Genomic DNA, 13894 nt, shown 5'->3' with positions numbered 1-13894 from the left:
CCAGAACAAATCAAATAGTGTAGGTTAAATGAACCACACAGTGTAGCTATAAAAATTGTTATATTTATTATACACATGAACACATTGGTACATCTCCTACACGGAGATATCAACACAATATTTCAACTGTAAAGCAGGTAAGTAAGCTCAAATACATAGTGGTCTCCAGGGAAAGGCCAAACTAAATACTAAAGAAGTGGAATGCAAACTCTGACCGAAGTCGGAACTTGGACCAGAAGACTCAGAAGAGCTGGGGAATCACCAGATGTAAGTACCCAGGAACCCCACGGAGGCTGGCCGCAGAGTGGAAACACAGCTGCATACTCCATGCAAGTCAATGGGAAAGTTGCGGTTGCAGTTTTTAAGAAGGACCCTTCCCAGTGGACCCTGAAGAAACCCTGTGAAAGAAAGTTGGAGAGTCACCCCACCCATGGATACCCCAGTAACCAGGATTCCTTCACTAGGGAAGCCGGGTGCATAGGCGCGAAGTGACTTCGGAAACCGCTGTAGACCACAATGGAAGACTTCAGTAAAGATGCTGCTGGTGAAAAAGGTGAAAGAGTCCAGTGGAATCCAGGGGTGTATTCTTGAAGAGGAGTACCTGCAAGCAGAGGGGTCAGAGTTCATGCCACTTGGAATTGACCAGGAGGCACGGAAGACCAATGACAGAAGATGCAGGAGTGATGATTGTGACCGTATCACTGCAGCTGTGAGGACTAGGCGACACTGTGGAAGACAAGCTGTCCCGTGCTGGAAGTTGAGAACTAGAGGGTCGGGGTCTAAAGGGGGGACCAAGAAGCCTTGGAAGCAGCAACAGACGTGGTAAACGAAGAAGGTGCAGTGATGAGACCAGCATGGCCGAAGGGACTCACCAGATGCAAGAGAGCCAGAACAGGACCCGCCCACTGAAGCCAAAGTAGACCCTCAAGAGGACCAACAGAACAAAGTACAGGAGTTGAAAGCGGACCACGAGCATCTTACCAAAGATGTAGTCCCACGGTGCAGAGGATGTAGTGAGGACAAAGAACTTGGCAGTAAGATGCTGGTGGCTGGAGCTTCTTGTAGTATTTAGATTTTGTGAGGACAGTCAACAAGCCTTGGCAACTGCTGTCGATTCTGTGGACAGAGGTTCTGTTCCAGCGGTTCTGACGAGGGATGCTGGCCTCAAACTTACTAAGAAGACAGTGTAGGCCTCAAGGGAGTTGCAGAACCACCAACTGTGTTGCTGAGCCCTTCAGAGGCTGTAGGACGCCAGGAGCAGCAGACTGGTCTGCTGAGTTGCGGTGCCTGCAGATGCAGGGGAGTGACTCCTCCAATCCAAGGGAGATTACTTTGGGTGGCTTTGATGCACATAGGCCTGGAGAAAAACCTGTAAGAAGCGCAGACGATGCAGAAGACTGGTAGGACGACGAGATCAAGAGCAGCAGGAGTCTTCCTTGATGTAGTCTCGGTTCCAGGCGAAGTCCAACAAAGTCCAGGGTGGCCAGATGGTTTAAGTGGTTTCGGATTTGAATCTTGACCCACGACGAATCTGAAGAGCCACCCGCAGATAGACCTTTAGGAACCCTAGGGAAAGGGTTAGAACGATTCAAGGATCCCTCCCAGAGTAGGGGCTGGATAGATCGGAGGCTACTCCCATGTCCTTACTCAAGTTTTGCACCAGAGCAGGAGCCAACGGCTCCCTTAACTGGAGCAAGCTGTAGTATGCAAGGAGGGCACCAAATGTGCCTTTCAAAGCAGTCTGGTGCCGCTGGCACCCTGAAAGGGGGGGGGGGGGGTGTGGGGGAGTACATGAGATCCTACATCCAACACTGGAATCAGTGTAGGGGTAGGATTCAAACATGTTCAATGCCAAACATGACCAGTTTTGGTGCAGCCAATATATAGTTCGACATCCCGTATTTGACGATGTCCACCATATGTATAAAATGGCTGACCGCACTTACAAAGCCTGGAGAATCGACTCCGGGGTTTGTAGAGGGGCCCTGCTAATGCAGAGGCACCCTCACTTGCAACCAAGCACCCTGCCCTCAGGACTGAAGAGACTTTCATAGGGGTGACATAGGTTTTAAGTGCAGTGACCTCAGATATAAAGAAACTTATATCTGTTGTAAGTGGTGCTAGCACCAACTTACTCAGGCTGCAACAGTAGGCCTCTAGTAACAGTGAGTGGTTTCTCATGGGTGGCATAATTCATGCTGCAGCCATGAGGGGCCCCTGGTGCACCTATACCCTGTGTACCTAGTACCATCTACTAGGGACTTACCTGGGTACACCAGTGGCCAATTTGGAAGGTACGAAAGTTCTTACCACTGTCAAATGTAGGGAGGAAGCACAGTGACTGGGGGTCCTGATTAGCAGAATTCCAGTCGGACAAGTCAGAAAGCAGAAAAACACCAGCAAAAAGTGGGCGTAACCATGAAAGCAGATCCTACTTTCCTACAGTTGCATTAAAGATTACGCTCCGTTGAAGAGTGCAAACGTTGTGCCGGTGTGGTGGAATGTTTTGTAGGAGATGACGAAACGTTACTGCGATAGGTGCTAAGTTTGAATAAGTGTGGGCTGCAGATGTGTGTTTTTGAAGGCCTGGAGCTCAAGCCTCAGTTCTTCCTTGCTTCTCACTGGTCTCCGCCGTAGAAACAGTAATGTTCTTTACTATGGAAGTGGGAGTATTGAGATGCATTGGCCCGTGTGTAATGCATACTGTGTTTCGAGGTAGAAATGTTCGATGGCAGTTTGTTTTGGGTCCACACAATTGGATGACAAGTCCGGCTGTAACATGGAGCACAGTGATAAGGCACTAGTTAACTCTTGGAAGGTCTGTGAGGACAGTGACGCCCTAGTTCAACTGGGATATGACCAGCAACTAGAGAACTACATATCCGCTGCGCCAAGTTGAAAATGACAGCCGAGCAACACAACTGTAATGGCAATTTTAGGAAAATATACGAACTCAATACCACAAACTTATCAAAAACCAGGATCAAACATCTTTGAACACTTCTGCAATGTATGTATAGGAAAACTGAATGAACTTCTCTTTCAAACATGTGTAGTACTTACGTTTGCAATGCCGTATTTGTTGCATTGATGAGGTTTCTATCTGTTATTCGTTCCAGTATTAACAAGGCACTAGTTTCATGACCCTGCAGGAAACAACATTTTTTGTAAGGACATCTCTTGTGCACACACAATATACTGAACGCTAAACACAAAACAAGTTAATGATCTTGCACAGTCTACTAAAAACTACAAAGCAATTCTTGTACACACTGGCTTGAATCAAGAGGTGTGGCGCAGCAGCCAGGGTGCCTGTCTCTAGACCACGGGGTTCACAGTTCCAACCCCGGTGCAGGCAGCAGGTCAGCCCAGCACCATGTGACTCTGGGCAATAGCTTCCTAAATCTTCCTGATGGCCCCCTGCTCCGGAACACCTCTTTGGAGGTAGCCGTGTGCTTTACAAATGCTGGCATTTCATTTCATTGCACTCAAGATTTAGGAAACCACTATCAACAGTATCACAGTCATCACAGCTCAGGTGTGGTACACATCAGATATGTACGTCGCACCACTTCCTGACATACAGTGGAATTCCTACTCATTGTATGGGAGAGGATCAACTATCCTGGACTCTTCAAATGACTTTAGCTGCTGTTAAAAATGTTGAGGAGCGTCCAGTCAGTGAAAAAAAACCACTAACATATTTGTGATACATCTCTAGCACTAATCTTGTGTAGATCCAAACAGCAGGTGAAGGCCCAGAAAACATACAAACTCTTGCATAGTGTACAGTTTAGGAAGCAGTTATCCTCCTCTGTAGACAATTTATTGATCGCACATATCCTGGGAACAACTTCAGCGTGTTACAAATAAGGGGTTTCTTTCATATCCCAGTCACAGCGGACTAGAAAATTATTCAAGATTCGTAAGAGAGCACTACCACCAGCTAATGTTTGGAAACCGCTGATGGCTAAGAAATCAAAATCCTACAATGACTTTGGTCTACCAATAAAGTGTTTTCCTGCAGTGTTGTGTGCCACACTTCTGCTGTTTCAAATAAAGTTTTTGATAACTGTAAGCCAACAGTTGATCCAAACATCCTCAACAATTAAATTCCCTGCGTCTTTTTCCAGTAAAAATTCTAGAAGAGCATGCAAACTCTATTCTATTTGACCATCTAGAGAACAACGAGCTGTTGAATACAGCCCAGTCTGGCTTTCACCCATTGCATGGTGCAGACGGCACACTGGTCTCACTTCTGAATAACCGGAGGTTGAAAAGGGGAATTTTGCAGCCATGGTATTATTAGATTTGTTGGTCGCATCCAACGTTGTCTCCCTTGAGTTACTAATACTAGCTAGAATATATTGGCATTTGGCTAATGGAGCCCAGGCTATTAATCTACCCTGGTACCGGTTAGAATTTCAGTGTACGAAACCGGGGGAAGAGGGGTTGGTGGTTGCCTCAGGGATCCGCACTTAGCCCTACTCTTTTTGACCCCGCTACTCTGCCAATAGAGAATAGCCTTTAGGAATAAAGCGGATGATACCCAGCTGATAATATCTATTGACCTCAAGATGTCGGCACCATTTCAAGCAACGTTTACTCCCTCACACCTTTCCAGGAATTCGATTGTAGTGGGAAGGTGCAGAATCCCACTTGGACTCCGTGTGCTTCTTTTTTCACTTACCTCAACGAAGATCAGCCACAGGAACCATTTTGAACTTCAGGAATGTGACTGTCCCTTCTAACTGTCATGGCACAGAGCCTTATTGTGTTTGGTTTGGTGACATAGAACTTAGCGTCACAGCCCCATATGGCCTTTAGACTCATCAATGCACAGTTTCTACACTCTTTGGAGTCATGGGTCAACTTAAAGCACCAAAGTCATCAGGTGGAGATCCGCCAGACATTTGCTTGTGATAGTCACAAGGCTTGAACCCTGTGGTTTTTGGGGTGATAAGTTTCCTTGCACACTAGTATTAATGTCTACATTTTGGAAACTTAGTCTCATGAAGGAATGAGAGGTTGCTCCGCATTCGCATCTCATAGTTCAGAAGGACAGGAACTAATAAAGTGCTTAGGTTGCACTGCCATGTACCTCTGCACATCCCTTACTTAGCGGAAGACGTAGACACAGAACCACACAACGCCATCTACTTTGGTAGGTGACTGCTTGACATTGGAGATGCAAAATGATGCCTGGGGAATATTCAAAAGGTGAGGAATCTGCAGTTGGAAGTATCCATCAGAAACTGTGATTACATAAAGGGTCGAATTTAAATGGTGTATTCATACCTTCCTCTGAAACGAGTCATTCGTTATATGATCTGGCCCAAGGCTCTTCCTTCGGTTCGACTTCAAAGCAGTTAAATGTCTCTTGATTAATTTGTGTCCTTCTCCAACGAAGCTCCGACTCACCAGAGCTAAATCAAACTTTCCGTGATCAGCGGAGAGGAGAGGTCAGAAACCCGGCCAAACCAGATGACGGAAAAAAAAAACCTTATAGAAGTGTGTGTGTTCTGGTGCACTGTGGGTTTCAGTGGAGTGGTCGCCAGTCACTTTGAAATCAAAAGATATTCTTCTAAGAAATACAAGTTAAAGTGTCCAACGCCCAACACTAGATCGAAATCATTCATAAAGATACATGTGCTGCAAACAAAACTTTATTTGGTGCTGGCCAGTAGTGTCCATATCCAGGACATCTGTCAGACTGTAATGTGGGCTTCAGATCACTCATGTGCCAGGCATTACTTTGTCTCCGAGGGCTGCAGGGACGGGTGTTCTGAACAGTGTGGGTCATGGAATCTTGAATGAATTATCTCCTCCAATCCAGCTGCGAGTAATCAGATGAAAAAGTTACTTACCTCTCATACCAATCTTTCTTGTGGATACTACCTGCAGATTGGGGGACTGGTCAGACCTTTTTAATATGATTTCAGGCTACTTTTTGCACTGTATTTCTGACAATTTTGTCAGTCGTGTCTCATTCTGAGGAAGTGGAATAAAATAACAGGAAGCATCAGAGCTCCATTATGTCACACCTGGGGACGGTACCAGAAAGAAGTCAGAGGACTGGTGCCACCTTGCCCCAGCAGGAGAGCTGTATTAACTTTCCAGCTCCAGTCTGGTGGTTGAAGTTGAGTCAAGAGGTAAGGAATCTGCAGGAAGACAGAGTAGCCGCCAGTGATCGGTACCAAAGGTAAATAACTAATTCGTCTTCAAGTTGTACCAGTTGTGGTACATTTATTTTGTTTGAGAAAAAACGTTTTTGGATTCAGTCGTTATGTTCGTCATCAGCTTAAGACCTTCATTGACAATTTCTTTACATTAAATAATTAAAATATAATTTTTTTAAACAAAGATGCACATGAAATAAAGCAAAATGTATACATACCTTGCTGCATGCCAAATGCAATGCAGTATTTTTACTATTATCTTGTAATGTCAGATCAGCCTTTGCACTGCTCACCAGAACCTCTGTAAAGCAGATAAATTGCAATTAATGTGTGCGCAAGATCTGAGGCCTGACCTGTATCCTCCTGTATCTATGCTTGTGGCTCACCTTTTCTTAGATGAAGCCATAGTGAGGTCTATGGGTATTCATAACACAGTGGAAAGTAAAATGAGCATGAAACAGTGAAAGGAAAATCTAAAACACAATACGATCTTGGCCCCCAGTTCTGGAAAACCCTTCCCTCTAATCTGGACACCGCCACTTTCTACACAGAGTTTAGAAAGTTACTCAAGACCTAGCTATTCACCCAGGCATACAATTGAAGACATATTCACTCTTATACAACTACCGTCATACCTCGGCGCCAAGAAATTCACACCCAAGTCATGCAAAAAAATGATTAAAATTGAAGAAGAAAAAAAAACAGGCAATATAACGAGACAATGAAAAAGGATTACTAGCAAGGGTAGTAAAGCTCTTTAAGAGAGCCGCAATTATTGTGAACATCAAATAAACCAGAGGATATTCAAGTTAACTGCTTCTCATCAACCACATCCAAAGCAAGCAAAGCCTGGATCAGGCCAGAGCAGGATCATTCGCAGAGGCTTTGGAAGTGTACAGGAAATCACTGGTTCTCTGGCGGATGGGATGTGTAAGCACGGCTGCTGCCCTAGCATTGAGAGAGGGACATTGAACCCTTTACTGTTTAGCCAAATAAGCATCACAAGCTCAGCCGCTTGTGCTCCTAGGTTTGTTGGAAGTTAAGACTGCTATATCTTACCACCCCAAGGCGGCACCCTGCTCTCAGACTGGTAATGTGAAAGCAGAATTGTGTATTAGGAAAGCAGTCGTTTGTGTAGGAAAGGTTAAATTGTGGAAGCCTGATAAATGGTCCACATCTTGGAATTGTTTCAGGATGAAGGGTGCCAAATAGGGTCAAGGCAGGATGGAGGAATCTTACAAATCATATACTGAAAATCGCGACACCAGTGTCCCTTTTGGCTCAAATCATAATCGGAGGTCTAAAAGGAGTACATGATTGTGTCGCAAAGGAAGCACTGCCCTCTCCACTTCCATCATGTATGTAACATAGGAAGACATGGACTAAATGCTAATCTAGTTATCCAGCATTGGACCTTTTATTAATTCACATGCTTGAATCATTCCCCGTCGTCAGGCTGGGAATCTCAGGTACATTGAAATAGCAGTATACAGTGTAGATTATACATAACAAGCAGTATACGCCTGAAACATAGGATGTTTAACACGTTCACATCATTTGAAAGAACCCAAACTTCAGCCTTGCATACACATTAAGTCTATCTTATTCCATTGAACCCTTATGATAGCCCCTGTTCAATATTTTTAACTTTGCCAAGGGAACATCATGTTAAAACAGTTTCAAAACCCTTACACCGTTTTAATCCACTCTACGCCTTATTTTGTACTCACCCCACCATACACATTTCACAGGCTCACACATACCTGCCTCATTAGGCTACACACTAAAAAGAGCTCTGATAAAGGGCACCAAGCAATAATCACTAGGATCTATGGGGATTCTCCAGCCGAGCTTTCCTTTTCTTCTCCTACAGGAACAGTACCTTCTTGATATAGTGATTTAGCCTTAAGAGCTTGGGTTCTGGGCCTTCATTACCTTCCTGTCCCCTCCTTGTGTATATCTGCAAATAATGAAGACACCTGCTACAGTTCCAGTTGTGATACCTTGTCTGGAAAAGAAATACAGAGCCCCGAATTCAACCCCGGCTAGTCTCACCGGTCATGCTCGAGCAGATTCAGTAATTGCTGCAGTGGCTCAGAGAGGGATGAAGACCTCAATAACGCCATCTTCTCGTCCAGCAGACAAGGATAGCAACCATACTGATAATCAGGGTCGGAGAATTTAATCTATGGCAGCAACCTCAATTAAGACAGCCAATGCGCTGGCGATTCTAGGTCGTTACGATTGTCAGATGTGGCATGACAGCTCCATTACTGATCTTATCCCGGAGGATAATAGGGAAACGGTGAGAGCCATCCTAAAGGAAGGAGAACTAACCTCTTTCATTATTGATGCAGTGATCAAGGCTTCCAAAACAGGTTTTCGCCAATTGGCAGGCGGGACTGTACTACGAAGGCAATTCACAGCTTTCCGTCCTATTGTCCAATGTAAAATCTTATACGTGCCTTTTGATGGGCTAACATTTTGGTGAACATGTTGATGAAGCTCTGGCAAGGCCATAAAACCGACAATGATAGAGCAAAGGCGTTAGGGCTGTTGCAATAGCGCAGATTTGGGACATCTACTTTTTTGTGGTTCTCGGAGATCACAACATTTCAGAGCTGGGTTCAACCAGTATGGAGGTCAAGGACACCCTTATTATCCTCAAATACAATGTAGGGTGCTGGTTTGGTATATGGTATACCACTAGGTGGTCAGACCGTGTGCAGAGTCTAGAAATTCCCCAAAATTGTACGGGGCTCACTGTAAACGCAACCGGGGGAGGCTGCTTCTCATGGGCCTGGTTGCCTGCCAGGCCCTGCTCCTGACTCGTCAATGTTGGGGCCTCGGGTGTGCAGGTCTCTGTGGTGGGCTATGCACCTGATTTCCTTTCCGGCCACCTGTTTGCTGGGCTGCGAGCTTGTGCTTATGCTTTCCACCTCATATTTCTTTTTCTCGGTGCCTCCCTCCCGTGGGCTGGGGATGTGTCTGGTTGCTAGGGTGCTGGTTTGGCAACTGCTTTTCTGTTGATTTTTGCTGCTGCTTCTCCATGGGTCTTGGGCTCTCCATAGTGGCTGGTGTGCCACCTGTTATTCTTAAATCCTTCTTTCTTAATCATCACCAACAGAAAGATCATTACATTCTCTACACGAGGTTAGAGGTCTCATTCTATATAGACAAAACAAAAGACATTTACAAATCATACCAGCTATTTATATCATTTGCACAACGAAAAGGTCATGCCCTGTCCAAACAAGGGATAGTACATCGGCTCTGAGCCAGTATTGCTTTCTCTTATGACAAAGTCTATCGTCCTTTCCAGGGAAAAGTGAGGCCGCATTCCACCAGGTGCAAGGCTTCAACTTAAGCACTCTGCTGAGGTGTGTAGGAAAGTGCCCCTTTTTACATGGTTGCCCCCACTTTTTGCCAAACTGCTGATGTACTTTGAGTGCGCCCTGGGTTCCTGCCAACCAGGTACCAGGGCCTATGTTCTTTCCCTAAACTGTACTATTGCAAAACCCAATTGGCAACTCTCTGGCCACATGTAAGCCCTTTGTAAAAGGTACCATAGGTACCAAGGGCACTGTGACCAAGGAAGGCCTCTAAGGGCTGCAGCACTTATTGTGCCACCCATAGAAGCCCTGTACCTTTAAATACACACACATACATACATACATACATACTGCCATTGCAGGCTGCGTGTCTTGGTACAGAAAAAAGCGAAGAGTCGACATGGCACACATCCCTGTGTGTGCCATGCCCCCAATCCACTGCCCTGGAATAGAAAAGCCACCCCTCTAGCTGGGTGCACTAAGCCAGTGGTGAGGGTACAGGTGCATGAGCCCTGTATCCCTACAGTGTCTAAGCCAATTCTTAGACACTGTGTGCAGTAATGCCATAAAGAGTATATGGTGCTGGGAGTTTGTCATTACGAACTCCACAGCACCATAATAGCTTTACTGAAAACTGGGAGATTTGGTATCAAACTTCTCAGCACATTAAACCCACACTGATGCCAGTATGGGATTTAATGAAAAATGCACTCAGAGGGCATCTTGGAGATGCCCCCTGAAAAACAATTTACTCTAGTGTCCTGGCTGAGTGGCTGCTCGTCAGCTACCAACATCAGACATGTTTCTGGACCCCTGGGTCGCGAGCCTAACGCTCTTGGGGTCCGGATACAAAGTCCATCCTAGGACGAGGTGCCAAGCCTCCTGACCGAGGATGGGCAGGGTCCACGAAGGGAAAGCTTCAAAGGCTTGCTGCCTTTGTGAGCTACCCCAGCCATTTGTAGCTCCCAGCAACTGGCCCTCACCGGCTTCTGCCCCCCACTTTGGGCAGGAGAATCAGCAGAAAATCCAAGTTAGGAGGAGAGGTGTGCCTGCTTTTGCCAACCTCACCCCTCAGGTGGGGGAGGCGATGTGAAGCACAACTCAGTCCCCGCCAGCTTGCAGATGGGGGGACCCAGCCAACCAGAGTGAGGCTTATGCCCCCTTCGCACTGTAGGGTGGCATAATAGGGGGTGTAGCCACCCCAAGGAAGGCACCCCTTGGTACCGACCTGTACCTACATGTAACAACACTAAATTTAGTATTTAGGAGCAACCCTGAACCTTGCATCCTCAGACAAAAAGAAACCAGAAGGACTGAAGAGCCGTGAGGAAGGAGGAGGACACCAACTGATTTGGCCCCTGTCCTACCGGCCTATCCCACCCTCGACCGACTACAGCGAAATCCTGGTGTGTCCTGCAACCAACAGCCCCCAAGAACCCAGAGGACTTTTTGTGTCCCGTGAGTACCAGATTTGCTCACCAACAGACTCTGGCAAAATCCGCAAGTCTGCACCACGCTGCACCATACGCCTATAGCCCGAATTCGAGTGGCCCAACATCACGAAGAGTTCTCTCCAGCGATCCTGACCTGGGTGATCCCTACCTGCCTCAAGTCTCCAATCGACACCTGCAGCCCTTTTCTGGAGGATCCCACTGACCGCGACTGGAGCTGTTAAGAGAAACCTGATGCCAAAAGACAACCCTGCACCCGTCGTCCCATGGCCTTTGGTGGCCCAACCAAAGCTATCCTGGCATCCCAAGACATCCCATCTTACCTCTACAACTGGTGGTCACCAGTATTTGTTGCAAACATAGAATCCCTATTGAAATAAACAGGGCATCCAATGCCACCCTGTGCTGCTGTGGGTGCACCTTGTGTGCCAAACCAGACCCCCCCCCCGCTTTTGCCCTGAGCCTAACACCAGGAGCTTTGCTCCCACATCCTTGTGGCCTGCTCGTGAGCAGCCGCCAACCGGAGGCCCCCTATCCCTCATTGGATAACATTGGGGCTCTGCACTCTGCACCCGTCCGCCCTAGTGCAGCTGAGGGTGCTTGAGAGTGCATCCTTGACCCTGGGAGACCCCTTGGTCCAACCCCAGAAAACCAACTCCTAAACCTAAGTACTTACTGTTAGGTTGATAACATTGTTTTCTCCTATAGGACTGCATTGAACTGCTTTCTTGTAAAAAATGTTTTTGTGTGGAGTTGGTTTGTATGAAACCCTAAGAAACTGCAAATGCACAAAAACCTATTTACTTACGTTTCTTCTAGGAAACGTCCCAGTGTGATATCTAGGCATATCACACTGAGTAGAGAAAGTAATCTAAAAAGTAACTGAAAAGCAACTCAAACTGCTTTACAACCAAAGGACTTCCCTGCAACCAATCCAATTGCATTCAACTGCATACAAACTGTACTTTACAGCATTATTGTTGCACAGTACAATTACACTTACCTGTACCAGGCCTGGCTTGGTTCTAAGAAATAACAGACAACTAAATAATATTATACAAACAAATTGGTCTGAGTCAGTCTTTGAGTGTGTGACATCGTTCCTTGTCTGAGTGTGTACAATAAATGCTTAACACCACCCTCTGATAAATACTTATTGCTCGACGACACTGCCACTAATAGAGTAATAAATATATATATATATATATATATATATATATATATATCCAGCTTCCTACAAGGTGCCTTTGAGAGACATCTGCTGTGCAGCCACCCGGAGGAGGAGAATGAATATGCTACTTACCAGTATGCATCTGTTCTTGGCATGTAGGGCTGCTGACATTCATATCTATAGCATAGATCGCCGCCTAGTGTTGGGTCCGGATGATTGCACATTGTTGTCCTGGAAGAGTCTTCGAAGTATCACGAGATAGGTGGCTCCTCCCCTGGACTACAGTGCGCATGGGCATCGACTCCATCCCCAGATTGTTTTTAGCCATTGTGGCGAAGATGGAGTGTAACAGCGTGAGCGATGACCATGCTAAGAGTAAGTGTAAGTTCTGCAGCCGCTACAGGCGCCGGGGAGGAGGGCGGGCGATATGAATGTCAGCAGCCCTACATGCCAAGAACAGATGCATACTGGTAAGTAGCATATTCAGTTCGAGGCATGTGGGCTGCTGAATTCATATCTATAGCATAGAATATATAGCAGTCCCTCCATTAGCGGCGGCCGCCTGTGCCAGCTGCAGACGTTTGAAAAAGTGTTTTTAGAACAGCCTGCCCTACAGCTGCTTGGAGTGCACATCTACACAGTAGTGTTTCGTAAATGTGTGTGGGGTAGACCATGTGGCTGCTCTACAAATGTCTTCTAAAGGGATATTTCCAAGGAAAGCCATGGAGGCCCCCAACTTGCGGGTGGAGTGGGCTCTTGGGGGGATTGTTAAAGTGCGCTTAGCTTTTTGATAGCAAATTTGAATACACTTAACAATCCACCTGGCTATACCTGCTTTGGAAATGGGGTTGCCCTTGTGTTGTGCGGAAAAGGCAACAAAGAGTTGTGTAGTCTTCCTAAAATCTTTGGTCCTATCAATGTAGTACATTGAAGCCCTTTTGACGTCAAGAGTGTGGAGCATTCTTTCTGCCACTGCCTCAGGATTTTGGAAGAACACAGGCAGTTCAATAGTCTGATTGACATGGAACTGTGAAACCACCTTTGGAAGAAATTTAGGGTTAGTGCGCAGCACTACCCGGTTGGAGTGAATTTGTATGAATAGCTCTTGTACAGTGAGCGCCTGGAGCTCACTAACACGTCGCAGTGACGTAATGGCTATCAGAAAAGCCACTTTCCATGTTAAGAACTGAAGCTCGCATGAATGTAGAGGCTCAAAAGGTGGACCCATCAGCCGGGTGAGGACCACATTAAGATTCCATTCAGGAGCAGGTGGGGTCCTGGGAGGAATGACTCGTTTGAGCCCTTCCAGAAAGGCTTTAATGGCAGGCACTCTGAAAAGGGAGAGATGCTGCCTGTTTTGGAGATAAGCCGCTATGGCGGATAAATGTATTCGAATGGAAGCATATGCCAGATTACATTTGTAAAGATGTAACAGATAACAAATGATGTTGTGCGTGGACGCGTCAAGCGGGTCAATGTTGTGGTCCACGCAATAAATGACAAACCGCTTCCATTTTGCTGTATAGCATGCTCTGGTGGTGGGCTTTCTTGCCTCCCGTATGATATCCATGCAGTCAGGAGGCAAGTTGAGGTAGCCAAACTCTAAGACCTCAGGAGCCAGATCGCCAGGTTGAGCTGTTGCGGATCTGGGTGCTGAATGTCGTCATGGCTCTGCGTCAAAAGTCTGGGTGTGAGGTGCAGCCTTTGATGCGGTACCACGGAAAGTTCTAGAAACGTGGTGTACCATGGTTGGCGTGCCCA

At 46.4% G+C, this 13894-nt stretch overlaps 1 protein-coding gene across 2 annotated transcripts in view; it reads right to left on the bottom strand.

Annotated features, from left to right (window-relative positions):
• The window catches only part of ANKRD28 (ankyrin repeat domain 28), a 549582-nt gene that overhangs the window by 30840 nt on the left and 504848 nt on the right, over window positions 1-13894 (bottom strand). For both annotated transcript variants that reach the window (XM_078664027.1, XM_078664028.1), the window contains exons 25-26: window positions 6398-6480; window positions 3064-3146 (exon numbers count right to left, since the gene is read on the bottom strand). In XM_078664027.1, the coding sequence (XP_078520153.1) occupies window positions 3064-3146; window positions 6398-6480 (166 nt within the window). The remainder of the gene's footprint in view (window positions 1-3063; window positions 3147-6397; window positions 6481-13894) is intronic.

This window comes from Lissotriton helveticus, chromosome 10 (genome assembly GCF_964261635.1).
Source record: "Lissotriton helveticus chromosome 10, aLisHel1.1, whole genome shotgun sequence".
Taxonomy (NCBI): Eukaryota; Metazoa; Chordata; class Amphibia; order Caudata; family Salamandridae; genus Lissotriton; species Lissotriton helveticus.
This window is presented reverse-complemented; position numbering and strand designations above follow the sequence as displayed.